Source organism: Plecotus auritus (genome assembly GCF_963455305.1).
Source record: "Plecotus auritus genome assembly, chromosome: 10".
NCBI classification, from domain to species: Eukaryota; Metazoa; Chordata; class Mammalia; order Chiroptera; family Vespertilionidae; genus Plecotus; species Plecotus auritus.
Window position 1 is genome coordinate 11,966,527 of NC_137785.1, and position 20,418 is coordinate 11,986,944.

The 20,418-nt window shown below is 54.2% G+C and overlaps 1 protein-coding gene across 1 annotated transcript; it reads right to left on the bottom strand.

The window, feature by feature from the left end:
* Window positions 1–18,787: 18,787 nt before the first annotated feature.
* Window positions 18,788–19,804, bottom strand: LOC308235367 (galactoside 2-alpha-L-fucosyltransferase SEC1-like; the record flags this gene model as incomplete). The annotated part of the gene is made up of 1 exon (XM_080644132.1): window positions 18,788–19,804. The coding sequence occupies one exon, from the start codon at window positions 19,802–19,804 to the stop codon at window positions 18,788–18,790; it is 1,017 nt and encodes a 338-aa protein (XP_080500258.1).
* Window positions 19,805–20,418: the final 614 nt, after the last annotated feature.

The following is a 20,418-nucleotide window of genomic DNA, read 5'->3' on the forward strand; positions in this document are numbered from 1 at the left end:
GCAGACGCTCTCAGTAGCTCTGTGCACAGAGGTGGAAACAAGGCACAGAGAGGTGCAGGAACTTACCCCAGGCCACACAGCTAGAAAGCCGTCGGGCTGGAATGTGAAACCAGGCAGGCCTGAATCTTGGAAAAACACCTGGCAAACAGCAACGTGTCTCAGTTTCCCTTATTCCAAAAAAGGTCCTCTTAGGAAAGGACCGTTTTGCACCCCCGAATGGTACATCAGGGGTCCAGGCAATGCGTGCCAGATTTTACTGGGGGGTGGGGGGTGGGGGGTGCATGAGGTGGGCACCGCCAGAGCCCCCAGCAATCTTTGCTTTTTTTGATGAATTGATTTGAGAGAGAAAGGAGAAGAGAGAGAAGAATATTAATTTATTGTTCCACTTATTGATGCATTCATTGCTTGATTCTTATATGTGCCCTGACTGGGACTGAACCTGCAACCTTGGTATATCAGGATGACACTCTACCTAACTGAGCTACCCAGCCAGGGCGCCCCTAACAATCTTTTTTTTTTTTTTTTTTTTTTTAATATATTTTATTGATTTTTTACAGAGAGGAAGGGAGAGGGACAGAGAGTTAGAAACATCGATGAGAGAGAAACATCGATCAGCTGCCTCCTGCACACTCCCTACTGGGGATGTGCCCGCAACCAGGGTACATGCCCTTGACCGGAATTGAACCTGGGACCCTTCAGTCCGAAGGCCAGTGCTCTATCCACTGAGCCAAACCAGTCAGGGCTCTTTTTTTTTCTTTCTTTAATTTAATTTTGTTTTTCTGTTAATCCTCACCCGAGGACAATTTCCCATTGATTTTTCGAGAGAGTGGAAGGGAGCGGGGAGGCAGAGAGACACAGAGACTGGCTTGCCTCCCACATGTGCCCTCAAGCCTGCAACCGAGGGACATGCCCTTGACCACCATCGAACCTGGGACCCTTCAGTCCACGGCTGACGCCCTATCCACTCAGCCACAGCGACTAGGGCCACCCTAACAGTCTTAACCTGAGCGGCTCCTATGCCCCTGGTCCAGGCAACAGGTGCTCCCCTGGGTTATCCACCAATCTCGAGCCCCTGCCGCCCCCCCCAAAGAGCCTGAATCCCATGGAGCCTCTCACGCAATCGCGGTTTTCCGAAAACAGGAGGATAAAGTTGCCAGTGAATCGACACCGTGGGGACGCCATCAGCCAAGTCCGGAATGTGGGACAGTCTACCGGACAAGTGACCCGCTTCTCCGAGCTTCCAGTGACACGGGGGAAGGCCAGGGAGCCTCACAACATGCAAAGCAGGTTCTGCGCTCAGAGAGGGAGAAGCAGGTTTCCCGCCTATGAGAACACCTAACGGGTGCCTGGCTGGCGTGGCTTAGAGCATCGTCCTCAGATGCCAAGGCTGTGGGTTCCATCCCTGGTCAGGCACATACAAGAATCAACCAATGAATGCCCCCCCCTCTCTCAAATCAATCTATCTACACTAAAAAAAAAGAGAGAAATATGAAAATTGACTGTACCTTCATCACCCACACCAGCCAATCAGGAGTGTGTATGCAAATTAACCCAACAAAGATGGTAGGTTAATTTGCATATGCAGGCACTGAGCGGCCAGGGGCGGGGCGGGAAGGTGGAAAGGCGGCTCCGGTCCAGAGCAAAGGTGGTGTTGGCAGCCAGGGGAAGGAAGGCCCATTCTTGCACGAATCTTCATGCATCGGGCCTCTAGTAAATAATAAAAAAGTTAAAGAAAGAACATCTCACACATATTCAAAAGGGGACGCAGAATGACTTTTCATTGCATAGCTTTTGGTCCTGGCCCTCAGTCACTAAATGCGGTAAAGCTTCAGACAACCACTGTGACCCCTAAAAACGCCCCCACAGGTTTCCCACATGCCCGGGGCACAGCACTCCGGATGGAGGACTGTGGTCCTCACCTCCTGCTCTCCTGAGTTGGGATCAGGGGGGCAGCTGGCAAATGCTACACAGCCAGTTGTCTGGAGGAAAATCCCTGGTTGGCAGCATTTGTCAGTTTCCGTGTGTAACTACTCCCACCGTGGGCAATGTCAGGCAATCAACATGACATCACTGAAGGCAGCATTTGCTTATAGAAGATTCCTCCACAACATGTATAAATAACTGCGAGGAAGAGAGAGAGAGAGAGAGAGAGAGAAAGAGAGAGAGAGAGAGAGAGAGAGAGAGAGAGAGAGAGAGAGAGAGAAAGAGGGAGAGGGAGAGAGAGAGGGGGGGAGAGAGGGAGGGAGAGGAAGAGGGAGAGGGAGAGGGAGGGAGAGGGAGACAGGGAGGGAGAGGGAGAGAGAGAAAGAAGTAAAATGTAGCAAAACACTCAGGGCGCAATGCATTTGTGTTTGTTTTTTAAAAATATATTTTTATTGATTTCAGAGAGGAAGGGAGAGGGAGAGAGAGATAGAAACATCAATGATGCAAGAGAATCATTGGTCGGCTGCGTCCTGCACGCCCCCTACTGGGGATCGAGCCAGCAACCCAGGCATATGCCCGTGACCGGAATCGAACCTGGGCCCTTCAGTACGCAGGTCGACACTCTATCCACTGAGCAAAGCGGACCAGGGCATGCATTTCTTTCTGGTATAATGTATTCAGCGGTACGTGATGTCATTTAATTCTACAGCATGGCCGTGCTTAATAACCTGTTGGCAACACTCCTAGAAATGGAACTTTTAGCTCTGGAGAGAGTGTGTGCTGATTCCTACACACCAGTGCTTGCACCTGCCTTTGTCTGTGGTGCTTCTGCGGGGAGGGGTCAGGGGGAGTCTCTCCTCTAGGCCCCTGGAGACAGGCCAGGTCAGGTAGGGCGCCTGGAGGGGCGGGGCCCTTGACCCCTCTGTCACTCTCTCTTTTTTTCCCTTTTTATTGAATTCATTGGGGTGACACTGCTTAACACACAGCACATCATCTCTACACAGCATTGAGTGTTCGCCATCCCAAGTCTAGTCTTCGTCCATCACCATTTGTCCTCCTTTCCTCTCCCTTCACTATAGTCCCCGGACTACATCCTTGGTGAGAGGTTCTTCTGTTCGATCCATTCGGTAACTATTTAATTTAGTGCCGACTCTGTACCGGACGCCATCTGGGAGCAGGGCAATGAGAACCTCTGACTTCTCTGTAGTGCTCCACCAGTGTTTGTGAAATTAATTTGTGCAATTAATATTGTCACCCACACCCTAACCGGCTTGGCTCAGTGGCTAGAGCAGCCGTGGGCAAACTATGGCCCGCAGGCTGGATCCGGCTGTTCTATCCGGTTCTCTTGCTCTCCCCTCCGCTCCTTTACTTTGAATTTATATTAGTTCACACAAACACTCCATCCATGCTTTTGTTCCGGCCCTCCGGTCCAGTTTAAGAACCCATTGTGGCCCTCGAGTCAAAAAGTTTGCCCACCCCTGCGCTAGAGCGTCGGCCTGTGGACTGAATGGTCCAGGGTTCAATTCCAGTCAAGGGCACATGCCTGGGTTGTGGGCTTGATCCCCAGTGTGGGGCATGCAGGACACAGCCAACCAATGATTCCCTCCTCATTAATGTTTCTCTCTCTCTCCCTCTCCCTTCCTCTCTGAAAATCAATGAAAATATTTTTAAAATATATATACACTGAGTGGCCAGATTATTATGATCTTTGAATGCATAATAATCTGGCCACTCAGTGTATCCTATCTAATAAAAGAGTAATATGCAAATTAACCATCACTCTGCTACTCTCAAAGCCACGCCCACCAGCCAATCAGAAGTGAGTATGCAAATTAATCAAAACAAGATGGCCGTGGCCATGGAGAGAGCAGGAGGCTTGGGTTGCCCCCGGGCGATAAAGGAAGCCAAGCTTTCCGCAGACCCTGGCCAGCCCAGGCCTCCACTCAAGGCTACAAATTTCAATTATAGAAGATACATAAATCCCAACAAAAATGGCTGCAGCCACGGAGGAACAGGAGGCTTGGCTCCGCTCCAGGCTACAAAGTTTCAATCATAGAAGATAAATAAATCCCAGATACCAGGGCCTCTGGTTGGGTCGCCGGGGGGCGTGGCCAGCCTGCAAACCAGGACCCTCGCCCAGGCCACCCCACGCGCCAAGGGAACCCCCACCCTGATCCGGGACACCCTTCAGGGCAAACCAGATGGCCCCCACCCGTGCACCAGGCCTCTATCCTATCTAATAAATGAGTAATATGCAAACTGACCATCACTCCAACACACAAGATGGCTGCCCCCACGTGGTCAAAGATCCTGCCCCCATGTGGACACAAGATGGCCACCACAAGATGGCCAGCAGGGCAGGGCAGTTGTGAGGGACCAGGATCTGCAAGGGAGGGCAGTTGAGGGCAATCAGGCTAGCAGGGGAGGGCAGTTAGAGGTGACCAGGCCTGCCGTGGAGGGCAGTTAGGGGCAAACAGGCTGGCAGGGGAGCAGTCAGGCGTCAATCAGGCTGGCAGGGGAGTGGTTAGGGTGATCAGGCTGGCAGGCAGAAGCAGTTAGGGGCAGTCAGGAAGGCAGGCAGGCAAGCAGTTGAGAGCCAGCAGTCTTGGATTGTGAGAGGGATGTCCGACTGCCTGTTTAGGCCCAATCCTAGCGGGATTGAGCTTAAACGGGCAGTCGGACAAACCTCAAGGGGTCCCAGATTGGGGAAGGTGCAGGCTGTGCCGAGGAACACACACCCCCGTGCATGAATTTCGTGCACCGGGCCTCTGGTATCCTATATAATAAAAGGCTAATATGCAAATTGTCCCCTCGACCAGGAGTTTGACCAGCAGGCAGGCCGGCTAACCGCCCATGTCCCCTCCCCCTGGCCAGGCTGACCGGACCCCACCCATTCACGAATTCATGCACCAGGCCTCTAGTATATATACACACACATATATATATATATACACACACACTGAGTGGCCAGATTATTGTGTGTTCAGAGATCATAATAATCTGGCCACTCCGTGTATACAGTCACTCATAACTTTGCCAAAATCTGTTTGGTAGTCAGCCACCAAAGGGGATGGAGGACTGGCAGGGGCGATGAACAGGGACAGACCCTGAAAACGCCGTGTGAAGGGAGGGAGGCCAGACAAAGGCTGTGTGACACACACTGTGTGATCATTTACAGGACCTGCCCAGGACAGGCAAAGCTCTAGAGAAGGAAAACATATCAGGGGCTGGCGGAGGGCGGAGGAGGGAGTGACTGCTAATGGATACAGGGTTTCTTTTGGAGGCGATGGAAATCCGATAGTGGCGATGATTGCATAACACGGTGAATGTCCTGAAAACCGCCTACAAAGAGCGCCTGGATGATTGCTCTATCAGCCCGTGAGATGCCTGTCACACGCAGGTCTGAGCCAGCTTCTCCCACTGCCGACCCCCTCCGATCCCCCCGCGACACATCTCGCGCCCTCCAAGCCTGGCCTGCCCAGCCCGACCTCATGTTCCTCCCACAGCATCCCAAGCTTTTGCTTTGACGTCCGCTTTGCTCTCTTCAGACACCAAAGCTCACGGTCACTGAGAGAAGGTGATAGGGAGACAGGTCTTATTTTTATTTTTTTAAATGCATTTTTATTGATTTCAGAGAGGAAGGGAAAGGGAGAGAGAGAAATAGAAACATCAATGATGAGAGAGAATCATTCATAGGCTGCCTCCTGCAGGCCCCACACTGCGGATCGAGCCGGGCATGTGCCCTTGACTGGAATCGAACCCGGGACCCTTCAGTCTGCAGGCCAACGCTCTATCCACTGAGCCAAACCGGCTAGGGCAGTCTTGGGGCTTTTTATCTCTCTTTGGCCAGTGGAATCCTAGGGTAGGTCTCAGGGGAAGGTCTTAACAGAACATTCGTGAGCTTTTTAGGTGCGTCCTTCAAAGTGTGGCTCCGTCCACGTGTGGGTCTAGAGGGGTCAGGCTTATTTTCTAGTTGGTTTCTTTTTTTGTTTTGTTTTGTTAATCCTCACCCAAGGATATTTTTTACATTCATTTTCTTTTAATCCTCACCCGAGGACGTTTTTCCATTTTTATTTTTAGAGAGAGTAGAAGGGAAGGAGCGGGGAGCGGGGGGAGAGAGAGAGAGAGAGAGAGAGAGAGAGAGAGAGAGAGAGAGAGAGTGAGACCTGGATGTGAGAGAGACACATCAATTGGTTGCCTCCCATACATGCCCTGACCAGGGCGGGGGATCGAACCTGCAACCCAGGCACTTAGCCTTAACTAGGTGTCGAACTGGAGACCCTTCGGTGTGAGGGCCGGTGCTCTAACCATTAAACCACACCAGCCAGGACTGGTCAGTTTTTTTTAAAGAAGGTCATCAATAACATCATTGAAGCCCTGACCGGTTTGGCTCAGTGGATAGAGTGTCGGCCTGTGGACTGAAGGGTCCCAGGTTCGATTCCGGTCAAGGGCATGTACCTTGGTTGCGGGCACATCCCCAGTAGGGGGTGTGCAGGAGGCAGCTGATCGATGTTTCTCTCTCATCGATGTTTCTAACTCTCCCTCTCCCTTCCTTTCTGTAAAAAACCAATAAAATATATTTAAAAAAAAAAAAGAAAAAAAGAAAAAGAAAAAAAATAACATCATTGAAGAGGGACCGGGACTGAGGCCAGTCTCCCCCAGCCCGGTCTGCAACGTGTCAACCATCTGCTCTCCGTGTCCTTGGTGAGGGAAGATAAGACCTTGATTCGTCAGCTGCCTGGAAGTCGCTCATGGTGTTTGCCTTGTTTAATCATATTGTGTCAACTTCCCGTATTCCGCTGGTCCAGGAACCTGCCTGGCTTCTGAGCGTCTGCCTCAGCGTGAGTGTGGCCCTCATCGGCACAGAGGCAGCTGCAGCGGAGGGGGCAGCATGCAGGGGAGGGGCCTGCTGGGTGTCGCGGACCCGGGTTCGAGTCCTGGCCTTGCCACAGGGACGCCGGGAGGCTGTGGGTGAGGGGGTGGCCTCCCCCCGCCTGGGAAGCAGCCAGTCCTGCTGCAGAAGGCCCTGTGGCTCAGCAGGGAGGTCCCGTGGGAGAGGGCCCAGGAGGCGGACACGCACAGTAACCAATACTGGTGCCGCCGCCGAAGCCCCCTGTAACGGGTGCTGCTTACAGACAAGGCCCTGCACAAATACGTTCCACATTTCCTTGAACTGATAGTGATTCCCGGGACGCCCGCCACCACGCCAGGCGGTGAGGAGGCCCAGCCTGTCCTTCGGGAGAAAGGCCCCGTGGACGTGGCCCAGCCCAGCTCCCGGGTAAAGGGGCTGCACAAGAGAGCTCAGATGACACCACGTGGCTCAGTGGTTAGAGCGTCAGCCTCTGCACCGAAGGGCCTCGGGTTCGATTCTCCATCAAGGGCACGTACCTGGGCTGCTGCCCCGCCCCAGTTGGGGTGTGTGTAGGAGGCAACTGATGGATGTGTCTCTCTCACATCGACATTTCTCTCTCTTTCTCTCTCTCTCTTCCCCCTCCCTCCCTCCCTCCTACTCTCTCTAAAAATCAATGGAAAAAATATCCTGGGGTGAGGATGAACAAAAATAAAGACATAAATAAAATCCAAGCAGCTGCGTGAGAGACCTACGACGTGGGGGGAATGACCCAGTCGACCCATGTGAACTGTGAGGAAGAGAACGTCTGCATTGGAAACCATGCTGCTTGGGGGTGGTTTGTTACGCAGCATCAGCTAACGGACACACCTCCCACGGTGGTGACAGCTCTCTGAGAGCAGGAAGCACGTCTGACTTGCTCCCTACTGTGTTCCCCCTGCCTAGATCATTTCCTGGAAGATAGTAGGTGCTCTGTACATATTTATTGAATGAATGAATGAATGAATGAATGAGTTTTCAGAAGTCCATGTCTTGAGATGATGTCATGAATCCAGTAAGGGCCCACCAGGCTCTATGTATGTAGCCCACACAACCCGGGCATGTGCCCCGACTGGGAATCAAACCGTAACCTCCTGGAACTTGAACCTAAAGCATAGTGGTCCCTCCTTTGGAAAAACTGCTGTTTGAAACTACTGTTATTCTTAGACAGTCTCTTACTCTGTAGGTCAACCCTGTTATTTTTAGACTGTAAAATAACTTTGTTTTTTGCTTGAATAGAAAAGATAAACTTCATTGTCTGACCTTGCAAGCTAGCCATCTAAAGGGGCTGATACACTGAGACTAATACTAATTCACAGAGTTCTGCCGAGCGTTTGTTCACCCAAGGTTACAGGTGTTAGATTAGATATAACATGTACTCAAGGTTACAAGCTGTCTTACACAAAGAACCAGGAGGAGATAAAAAGCCACACGGCCTCCCAGCCACACGGCCTCCCTGCCACACGGCCTCCCAGCCACACGGCCTCCCAGCCACACGGCCTCCCAGCCACACGACGCGGCACCTGTCCTCTGGCCGAGATAACAGTGCACGCTCCTGTGTTTGCTCAGCATTTGACAGAGGTCATCTGCTCTGAACCTGTGCGAATAAAGATGGCTCCCAAAAACTGGTTCATTAGGCGTCGGGTCCAGCTCGCCGATTTGCGATACAACAAACCCACCACCTGGGTGTGTGCCCTGCCCGGGAATCAAACCCCCGCCTTCTGGTGCACGGATGACACTCCAAACAACTGAGCCACGCCAGCCAGGGCTGTCCCCAGCTTTCATAGACGTACTTTCAACATAAAACAATTTACAAGTACAACAAACACTATGCCGTTACCATATGTAACCGTGAGCAGTGGCCTCGGATATCACACAACACCCAGCCTCAATGCGAGTCTCCCTGAGGGCCTCAAAGCTGCCTTTTTCTTTTAACCAGCACACCCTCGGCAGAGGCGGAAAGCATGGCCCGCCTCCCAGCCACACGGCCACCCAGCCACACGGCCTCCCAGCCACAGGGCCACCCAGCCACACGGCCTCCCAGCCACACGGCCTCCCAGCCACACGGCCACATGGCCACCCAGCCACACGGCCTCCCAGCCACACGGCCACACGGCCACCCAGCCACACGGCCTCCCAGCCACACGGCCACCCAGCCACACGGCCACCCAGCCACACGGCCTCCCAGCCACACGGCCTCCCAGCCACACGGCCACCCAGCCACACGGCCTCCCAGCCACAGGGCCACCCAGCCACACGGCCACCCAGCCACACGGCCTCCCAGCCACACGGCCTCCCTGCCACACGGCCTCCCAGCCACACGGCCTCCCAGCCACAGGGCCTCCCAGCCACACGGCCACCCTGCCACAGGGCCTCCCAGCCACACGGCCTCCCAGCCACAGGGCCTCCCAGCCACACGGCCACCCTGCCACAGGGCCTCCCAGCCACACGGCCACCCTGCCACAGGGCCTCCCAGCCACACGGCCTCCCAGCCACACGACGCGGCACCTGTCCTCTGGCCGAGATAACAGTGCACGCTCACGACGTGTGTCCCCGAGCCAGCTGCTGGCTATTTTTAATAACAGCTTTATTGAGAGCGATACAGACTAACTGGAACTTTACGCAAACAGAGCAGGGTCCAGGGGAAAAGCGGGGCCTCGCATAAGTTCTCGCCCCAGGAGCTCTTGGGAGAACCCTGCAGGCAGACTCTGGTCTCTGAGAAAGCTCTGGGTGCCAGCTCCCTCTCCTCCTCGCCCCCTTTTCCTTCTGTAAACACCCCTCCATCTGGCCCGCAGGCCGAGTGTGCACGGGGCTCCCGCCGTGTCTGCGTGCACTGGGTTGCCACCCTTCCTTTTCCTGAATAAATCCTTGGTGGTGACGAAACACCTAGTTCAGTGGTCGGCAAACTGCGGCTCGCGAGCCACATGCGGCTCTTTGGCCCCTTGAGTGTGGCTCTTCCACAAAATACCACGGCCTGGGCGAGTCTGTTTTGAAGAAGTGGTGCTAGAAGAAGTTTAAGTTTAAAAAATTTGGCTCTCCAAAGAAATTTCCATCGTTGTACTGTTGATATTTGGCTCTGCTGACTAATGAGTTTGCCGATCACTAAGTTAGTGGATATTATTTGTCAGTCTATAAGATGTAAGTCACATGCTATAAAACTCACCCATTTAAAACAGACAATTCCTTGGTTTTTAGTGGCTTATAAATTAAAGTGAGTGCCTGCTGCCTTAGCTGGTTTGGCTCAATGGATAGAGCGTCAGCCTGCGGACTGAAGGGTTCTGGGTTCAATTCCCCGTCAGGGCACATGCCCGGGTTGTGGGTTCAATCCCCAATAGGGGGCGTGCAGGAGGCAGCCAATCAATGATTCTCTCTCATTATTGATGTTTCTCTCTCTCCCTCTCCCTTCCTCTATGAAATCAATAAAAATATATTTAAAAAACTAAATAAAATAAAATGAGTGCCTGAGACAGGTTAGTAAGCCAGGACAAGCAGAATAGGGAAACTGAGACAGATATTTAAACAGTTTGCAGCCATCTGGTAAACCCTCTTCTCTAACCAAGGACAGTTCAGATGACTTAGCCCTGGCCTGTGTGGGTCAGTGGTTAGAGCATGAGACTGATTCAAGGATTTGGGGTTTGCTTCTCAGTAAAGGGGTCAAGGACATGTGCCTGGGCTGCAGGTGTGATCCCTGGGCACAGTCGGGGTGTGTAGGAGGCCACCAATCAATGGGTCTCTCTAACATCTCTCTCTCCTCTCCCTCTCTTCCTCTCTCTCTAAAAATCAATGGAAAAAATATCCTGGGTTGAGGATTAAACCGCCCCCCCCCAAAAAAAAGAAAGTAAATTACTTATACTCCTCCCCAACCAGAGGGTAAATAGCTTAAATCACCCTACTCAGGGAGACAGAGCAGAAATCCAATTAGTGCCATTTGCCGACCACACCCAAGGACAGATGAAGTTAAGAGAGTAAGTTTCATTTTCATGCCTCAGCATAAAGCTGATGATTAAAAAAAAAATGTTCTTGTCCATTTCAGAGAGGGCGAGGGAGAGGGAGAGAGACAGAAACACCAATGATGAGAGAGAATCATTGACTGGCTGCCTCCTGCACATCCCACAGTGGGGACTGAGCCTGCAACTGGGCACGTGTCCTGGCCAGGAATCCAGCTGTGGCCTTCTTGTTCACGGGCTGACGCTCAACCACTGAGCCACGCCGGCTGAGCAAGCTGGTGAAAATTATATTGATCTTCCCCTAGAACCTCCCCTAAATGCCGGGACTTAAAACCCCTCAAAACGCCCTAACCGGTTTGGCTCAGTGGATAGAGCATCAGCCTGCGGACTGAAGGGTCCCAGGTTCGATTCCGGTCAAGGGCATGTACCTTGGTTGTGGGCACATCCCCAGTAGGGGGTGTGCAGGAGGCAGCTGATCGATGTTTCTCTCTCATCGATGTTTCTAACTCTCTATCCCTCTCCCTTCCTCTCTGTAAAAAAATCAATAAAATATATATTTTTAAAAAAACCTCAAAAAGAAGGTCTCCCCGAGCTCTCTCCCTCCTGGGAACATGCGTATGCCTTTTCCCTCCCCCTCCCCCTCTCCCTCTTCTCCCCCCACAGGCAGCATCTCCCGAACTCGAAGGGACCCCATGAGGCTTGCAACCAGGACAGCAATGGGCACCGGCAGCTCGTCCCAGACAAACCCCTGAACCTGACCCCAAGGCCCCCTGTCCTCTGACTTCTTCGTGAGCCACAGCAGCCCCGCCCAGCTCACTCCCCCACTTAGTCCCTCTCCTCTTATCCCAGCCCCGCCTTGTTTTACTGTCCCCAGCTTTCATAACAGTCCCCTGCAACTCACTTGGACTCACAGTGTGAAAATTTTCTTGCACAAAAGTCAGGAACCCACACACGCTCCGGCCGGCCCCAGGCAGACCCCCCAAGGGCCAGGCCCCTGCCCGGCCACATGCGAGTTGCGCACACACAGCCACCATCAGCTCTAAAGCTGTGTCCTCGGCGAGCGACCACGCGAGCACATCCCATGCGGGGCTCCGGGGCCGGAGCAGAGTCCGCGGGGGAAGGGGTCTTACCGGGAACCTGCGGGGATGAGGCAGGACCCGCTAAGCTGTGAAATCAACCTTATTCAGCAACCCAGCCGCCCTGGCTCCTTCCGTTCCAGTTCAAGGGGGTGGAACCCCCCAGGAGTCTATTTCTGGTTGGGCTCAACACCTAGGGGTGGCCCAAGGGGCCAGTTCAGGTCCTGGAGTCTAGTTAACAAGCTGCAGTTTCTTCTAGAAAAAAAAAAAAAAAAACAAAGCAAAACTCTCAGGTGATCCAGATGGGCCAGAGCTTGGAGGGACTGAGTTGGAAGCGGCACGTTGCTATGTCAGGTCCACACCTGTACAGCTCCCGGCAGCTCCCCAGGTCCAAGCAGGTCACACCCGCCTGACTCAGCCGGGCCTCCTGTTACTGGCCACTGGGTGCGTGATCTGACCAGGACACAGGCCCCGGGCCAAGGCAGCCGGAAGGCTGTGTGTGGTCTCCGGTCAGCGTGCTACACCCGGAGTCACAGCGGCCCAGCACCCACCCAATCCCTTCGGTAAATATGCCTTACACACCATTCATTCCCGGGGTTGCTGTAACAACACGATACAAACGGGGTGGCCTCAAAGAACAGAAGGTTTTTCTCTCATGGATCTGAAGGCTCAAAGCCGACCCCTGCCTCCATCCTCACACGGCGTTCCTGCATCGCCCACCCTGCTGGGTGAGGACCCGTCCTGCTGGGTGAGGGCCCGTCCTGCTGGGTGAGGGCCCGTCCTGCTGGGTGAGGGCCCGTCCTGCTGGGTGAGGGCCCGTCCTGCTGGGCGAGGGCCCGTCCACTCCGGAATCACCTCCTTTTCCTAATTGCATCTGTAAAGACCGTGTTTCCCGATCACATCGCATCCTGTGGTTCTAGGGGTTAGGATTTCAACATATCTTTTTGGGGGATACGATTCTACCCCTGACAAAGGCACGCTGGGTGTTGGAGTCCTGGGGCCCTGGCTGTGAGAGTTCTGTCTTGGGGACCTGACAGAGCGGGGGTGGGGTTGGGGTGCGTTTCAAGGGCTCCCCAACTCCTGCTTGGGACTCAGACACCCAGGAAGGAGCTCGGTAAATATTTGTGGAAGGAGTTAGTGTAATTGATTATTGGCGGCGGCTCGGCTTCTGCTTTGGTCCCCATAAAACACAGGCTGTGGAATTCCTCTTCCAAGTCGGGCAGGTCACACACGGGGACGGGCTGGATCCCCCAGCGTTTAGATGAAACAGAACTACGTGCGGTATGTCACAGCGTGGCGCCCAGCTCCTGGCAGCTGGCCACCAGCAGGGCCCCTTCGGGGTGGAGACCTCACGGTGAGACGCATGCGGGGTGCCCGTGAGGATGGGTCTCCCGGATCTTCCCCCGGCACCGCCTTCTCCTCCGGGATGCGCAAGAAAAGGGGTGTAAGAAAGAAACTAGCCTTCAGCTCCCCAGCACTGGGGGCTGGTGCTGTGGTGGTTCTTCGGTTTCATCTCTTTTATCTTTATTTTTAAATGTATTTTTATTGACTTCAGAGAGGAAGGGAGAGGGAGAGAGAGAGACAGATATATCAATGATGAGAGAGAATCATTGATCGGCTGCCTCCTGCACACCCCACACCCCACACTGGGGATCGAGCCCAAAACCCAGGCATGTGCCCTGACCGGCATCGAACCGTGACCTCCTGATTCATAGGCTGATGCTCAACCACTGAGCCAACTTTTTTTTTTTTTAAGATGTTTTTATTGATTTTAGAAAGAGAGGAGGGAGAGGGAGAGAGAGAAACATTGATGTGAGAAACATGGATCTGCTGCCTCCTGCACGCCCCCTACTGGGGATCGAGCCTGCAACCCAGGCAGGTGCCGGGACCAGAATGGAACTGGCGATCTTTTGGTGCATGGGGGGACGTCCAAGCAACTGAACCACACCGGCTAGGGCTCTGCGGGTTCATCTTCGTCTATCAAGTCTACGAGGAATATCACATCTCTTCGTTATTTCCAGTGGATCAACTTGACTTGGAGAACACATCCTCATTTCACTCAGGGGCAAGAAATTCAGCGCGTGATCTCTGTCTGAGCCACATGCCAATGTGGGAATTCCTTCTGTATAATACCCCCATCCCGGTGGCCTGGCTCAGGGTCCCGGCGGGAGATGGGACACCGTAAGTGGCAAGTCCAGAGGATGATTTACAAAGGTGTGGGTAGGCGGTGGGAAGCCAGCGAGAGACGCGCCGAGAGCTGTGAGCACCTCTAAGTCAGCAAGGATGGGTCTGAGCTTCACGCTCCTTTCTCTTCTGATTTCTGAGCTGCAATCCCACAGCCAACAGGAAGCCAGAGGGTGAGGGAGCCCACAGATACCGTCTAGTCAGTTCGGGCTACGGTGACCACAATGCCACAGACGGCAGCCTTCCCCCCAGCGCTGAAGGCGGAGGAGTCCAAGGTCACGGTGCCGGCAGACCCGGTTCCTGCCGAGAACCCACTTCCTTGTTTGCAGACAGAACGGCAGAGAAATTATCTTTTCTCTCTCTCTCTTTTAAACTACATTATTTATTTCTATATATATTTTAAAATATATATTTCTATATAAATTTTTAAAAAATATATATTGATTTCAGAGAGGAAGGGAGAGGGAGAGAGAGATAGAAACCTCAATGACAAGAGAGAATCATTGATTGGCTGCCTCCTGCACACCCACCCACTGGGGACTGAGCCCGAAACCTGGGCATGTGCCCTGACCGGGAATTGAACTGTGACCTGATTCATAGGTTGACGCTCAGCCACTGAGCCATGCCAGCGGGCTGTGCCTCTTTCTTATAAGGGCACCAATCCCATTTATGAGGCTCTACCCTCACAACCTAATCATCTCCCAAAGGCCCCACCTCCAAATACCCTGGGGATTAGGGCTCCAACCTATGAATGTGGGGCGGACACAAACGTTCGGTCCACAGCAGATGGTCCATCCGACAGCCCGCCAGGCACAGAGCAGGGCAGAGAAAGTTGGAGAAGAGCCTTGGTGGGCAGAAAGGGACCCGAGAAACATTTTACTGAAATATGAGGGACAGTTACCGTCCACGTCTGTACACCAATGTTGTTGCATTTGAACTTGACAGAGGGCCGGGCTCAGGACTGAGGGTCCTCTCTCCTTCCGGCTTAAGTCTCTCTCCAAAAGGGATAATTCGGGGAAAGACTCTGGCTAAGGTCAACCACCCCGAGGAGGAGGGGCTGGAGCTGGGATTGGAGGGAAAAGGAAGGGGAGTGAAGCCAGTTGGATTGCTGGGGGAGGGCTGGGCGTGGAGGTGGGAGCCTGCAGTACCAGCTGTTACAGGCTGAATTGTGTCCTAACCCCCAGGACCTCAGCATGTATAGCACATTTGGGGACAGAGTTTTTATAGGTGTAATTAAATTAAAATGAGGTCAGGCCCTGGTCAGGTAGCTCAGTTGGTTAGAGCATCATCCTGATACGCCAAGGTTGCGGGTTAGATGCCCAGTCGGGTCACATACAAGAATCCACCAATGCCTGGCCAGCGTGACTCAGCGGTTGAGCATCGATCTATGAACCAGGAGGCCACGGTGTGATTCCCAGTCATGGTACATGTCCGGGTTGTGGGCTTGATACCCAGTGTGGGGTGTGCAGGAGGCAGCCGATCAATGATTCTCTCTCACCATTGAGGTTTCTCTCTCTCTCTCGCCCTTCCTCTCTGAAATCAATACAAAGGTATTTTGAAAAAAGAATCAACCAATGAATGCATAAATAAGTGGAACAACAAATTGATATTTTTCTCTCTCCTCTCTCTGAAATAAAAAAAGAAATTTTAAAAATTTCAAGTTTAAATTAAAATGAAGTCATTAGGTGGGTCCTAATCCATTGTGACTGGTGTTCTTATAAGAAGAGGAGATCAGGACACAGGCGTGTACAGGGGGAAGACGTGAAAACAGGGATGACTTGGCATCGATAAGCCAAGGAGAGAGGCCTGGGGCACACCCTCCCGCTTTGCCTCGGAGAAAACCAACCCCGCTGTCACCTTGACCTTGAACTTCCAGCCTCCAGAACTGTGAGAAAATAAATTTCTGTGGTTTAGGCCCTCCCACCTGTGGTACTTGGTTATGGCAGCCCTCAGGGAGTCCCCCAGTCTCCCACACGGCCCTCAGGGACCTTGCTTCTTGGAGTTCACACCCTTGTGCCGTCCCCTCCCTCAGAGGATCGGGCTGCTTGTGTGATCAACAGCAGAAGACGAAGTAACGGTGTGTGACTAGGTGAGGCTCGGTTGCAAAAGGCATCGCAGTTTCTACCTTGGTCTCTTGGGTTTCTGTCTCTGGAGGAACCCAGCGCCATGTTGTGAAGACACTCAAACAGCCCCACGGAGGCTCACACCAAGAGGATGTGACCAAGAGCCACGCGCCAGCACCGACTGCCAGCCCGCAGCAGAAAGGGATCCTGCAGCCCCAGTCAGGCCTTCAGATGCAGCAGCCCTGGCTGGCTGGCGCCTAACGGCAACCTAACTGGGCATCCCAAACAGAATCATCCATCTAAGCCCCTCCCACACTCATGACCCCCAGAAACAATCCTATATAATAAGAGCCTAAGATGCTAAGTGTCCAGCGGGTCGGTTGGCCGTTCAACCAATCAAAGTGTAATATGTTAATGATATGCTAAGCCCACTCAACCACTTGCTATGATGTGCACTGACCACCAGGGGGAAGATGCTCCGATCCTTAGGTAAGGTTGCTGCTGGGGTCTGGCCGATCAGGACTGAGCGAGACAGGCCGGACACGCCCTGGAGCCCTCCTGTGGTCCCTCCCCAGCTGGCCAACCTCCCGTGTCCCTCCCTGGCCACGATCATGCACCGGTGGGGTCCCTCGGCCTGGCCTGCGCCCCCTCGCAATCCAGGACCCCTCGGGGGATGTCATAGAGCTGGTTTTGGCCTGATTCCACAGGCCAGGCCGAGGGACCCCACTGGTGCACAAATTCGTGCACTGGGCCTCTAGTAAGAAATAATAAAGTATTATTGTCATTTTACACTACTGAGTTTGGGGTTCTTTGTTACGCAGTAATAGATAGCTAATACAGGACCCCCTTCTCCACTACCCCTCCCCCTCCTCCACAACCCTTCTCCTGCTTTCTTCATTGTCGGCCCCACACCATGACGACTCCATCAAAGACTCAAGCAAATAGACTGAGGCCCAACATGGCTCTGGGGAGATGCAATATTATTAATCCACAAAAGGATAGGTGCCCATCCTCAGACATAGGCACAAAATGGGGATTCCAATAAATAAGACACTTGAAAAGCACTCAAAACAGGGAAGAGATGTGATCTAAATGCTTTCTAAACCAGGGCACCTGTTTGGTGGAAATTTTAAATGAGTATAAATGATGGTTGTTGAGAGGTTTTTCTTTAATATCCAAAGAGGAGAATTACACCAATAAAAAGACTGGTATCTCCACACTTTAAAACACACTGAACACAGAGAACGAATAATCATTAGATTCCGCTTTGGTCCATATTGGAGTTTCTCCGAGTGGATTAAGCCCTGGGGCACAGCAGGCCCAGGGGGCAGGTCACCTGTACACACGGGCAACAGCTGGCCTGGCCATGGCCTCTTGGCCCAGTGGGTCTCTGTGGCCCTACCCTGAGGGAGGGGATGCCGTCTACCTGGACAACTTCACCTGCCCCATTCCCGCTCCCACATGACAGCCAGGTCCACGGTGTCCCCGCCTGCTGCTTCTGTGATCTGAGGATGCCGGGTGTCTGCTGCTGCAGCCCCAGGCCTGGTGTGGAGCCCTGCCTGGGTCCTGCCATCACTGTGAGGCCTCCCCCCGCTTCCGCCCCCGCCCCCATTTCAGGGGGCTCCCTCGCCACCAAGGGTATCTCCCTGAGTTTCATCCCCTCAAATCCTGTTTTCTCTCATGTCTTTTCATAATAAAAGGGTAATTTGCAAATTCACCAAACAGCAGAACTGGTCGCTATGATGTTCACTGACCACCAGGGGGCATACGCTCAACACAGGAGCTGCCCCTGGTGGTCAGTGCGCTCCCACAGGGGGCATGGGGCTCAGCCACAAGCCGGACTTACGGCTGGCGAGTGCAGCAGCCGCGGGAGCCTCTCCTGCCTCCACGGCAGCTCTAAGGATGTCCCATGGGGAGCGGGCCTAAGCTGTCAGTTGGACATCCCCTGTAGGCTCCCGGACTGCTAAAGGGCGGAGGCTGGGCTGAGGGACCCCCACCCCAAGTGTACGAATGTCGTGCACCAGGCCTCTAGTGTCTTTTCATAAGGCCCCGTTAAACCCGAAGCCTGAATTCTTTTTTTTAAATATATTTTATTGATTTTTTTATAGAGAGTAAGGGAGAGGGATAGAGAGTTAGAAAAATCGATGAGAGAGACACATCAATCAGCTGCCTCCTGCACATCTCATACTGGGGATGTGCCCGCAACCAAGGTACATGCCCCCGACCGGAATGGAACCCGGGGCCCTTCAGTCTGCAGCCTGACGCTCTATCCACTGAGCCAAACTGGCTAGGGCCGAAGCCTGAATTCTTAGCTGCCAAAAACACCCACTCCCCTTTGGTTGAGGGCAGGGATGGCTTCATGGCCAAACCCTCCCAGGAGGCAAGGGCCAAATATCTGGTCTCTGTGCTCCAGAGCTGCGGAGGAGAGAGCAAAACTCCATCCCACCTTCTGGGCCACGAGCACTCACCGTGTGTCCACGGCTCTAAATGAACCTGAGTTCTGGAGCGGCCGCCGAGGCGAGTTCTGTATTTTGTTCCTTTTCCCAGTGGCACACTAAAGCACAGAGCGGTTAAGTCACTTGTTCGATGTCACCCGGCCGAGAAGCAGAGCAGCCTGGATTCAAACTCGGGGGTCCAATCCTGAGCCCCTGTGCTGACCCCATACACTGCCTGTTCCCCGAGGATGAGGGAGGGACACGTGCGGGGCTAGGAGCTGTTTTCTCTGGCCGGCCCAAGGTTGGCAGCGATGCCCACCCACTCGGGCAGGAAGGCCGCCTGTGGCTTGAAGATCATGCGGAGGCGGGAATGGGGCAGGGTGAAGTTGGCCAGGTAGACGGCGTCCCCCCCTGCCAGGTAGGCGGCCCAGACCCCAAAGGTGCCCACGGTGAAGACGGTGTGGTTGCACTGCGTGAGCAGCGCGAAGTCCTTGGCGGGGGAGCCCTGGCGACCGTTGCCGGCGAACACCACGTCCCCGAGGGAGCTGTTGATGTTCCGCCGGCACCAGGACATGTCATCGCTGGTGACCACGAAGATGGGGGAGGGGTGGCGGGCCCGGAACCAGTCCAGGGCCCGCTGCAGGTACCCGCGGTCGGCCACCACGCCCTTCCACACCCGCGGCATGACGTGGACGTAGTCCCCGCGCCGCACGTGGACCCCCACGAAGGTCAGCTGCGGGGCTCGTGTGGCCTGCAGGGTCTGGAGGAACCGCTGCGCCCCCTCCCGCACGTGGTCGTGCAGAGTGAACTCCCGCAGGATCTCGGGGCGCAGGTGGTGGTAGAAGGTCCAGGAGCAGGGGTAGCCCGTGAGGCGCACGTACTCCCCGGGGATGTGGCGGTACCGCTCCTCCATCCAGTCGTTGAGGTGGTAGTTCCGCCACGGGACGCTGCGGGCCGCGGCGCCGTGCAGCACCGGGAGGGAGATCCTGAAGATGGGGGCCAGCGCGCTGTGCATCTCGGCGGGGATGAAGGCGGGCCGCCCGTTCAGCTTGGCCAGGGCGTACAGCGTGGCGTACTGGCCCATCTGGTTGCCCAGGCGGCCGATGGCGTTGATGGTGAACATGCCCCCCTGGGGGAGGTGCCTGGGGACCAGGACCACGAGGCCCCGGGAGGCCCAGGGGGCGGGCACCAGGGCCAGGCGCTGGTGGCAGTGGAAGATGACGGACACCACAAAGATGATGAGGAAGAAGATGGTGGAGAAGGAAGGGCAAGTGGTCCAGATTCCCATGATGGCTGCAGGGAGGAGAAAGGACTAAGTCAGGAGGGATGGCTGGACATTCCTCTGCTGTCTCACTGCCCCGCTCCCCACCCAGGTCAGACATGTATTCACTCACTCAACTCCTCCTCGGGGGAGCTTCAGGCCTGGGTCTGAGTCCCAGCTCCAGCCCTCACTGGCGCCGTGTGACTTAGTCAAGTCACTTCACCTGTCTGAGTTCCAGTCTCCTCACCCGTTGAACAAGGATGATGAGCCCGAACCATCTGAAAGTGCCCGTTTTTGACCTTACACCATTGCATATGGTCCGACCTAACCCCGCCTTACTAGGTTTGCGTGAGGATTGAACAAGTGGCATTGTCCTTTGTAGGAAGTGCCTAGCATGTAGGAAGTGCTAAGAGTTGTAGAACAAGTACTGCCAGGCTGCTTCCCAGTGAAGCGGTGTTCTGCGATGTTCACAGGCCAAGAAGGCAGCACCATAGGAGTTCAGGAGCACAGATGCTGAGGCCAGACGGCCCAGGTTCAGGTGTGGGCTCTGCCTCCCGCTGGCTGGGCAACCCTGAGCACGTTACTTAACTCCCCAGGCCTCAGTCTTCCCCTCCGTGCCATGGGGTCACGCACAGCACCTC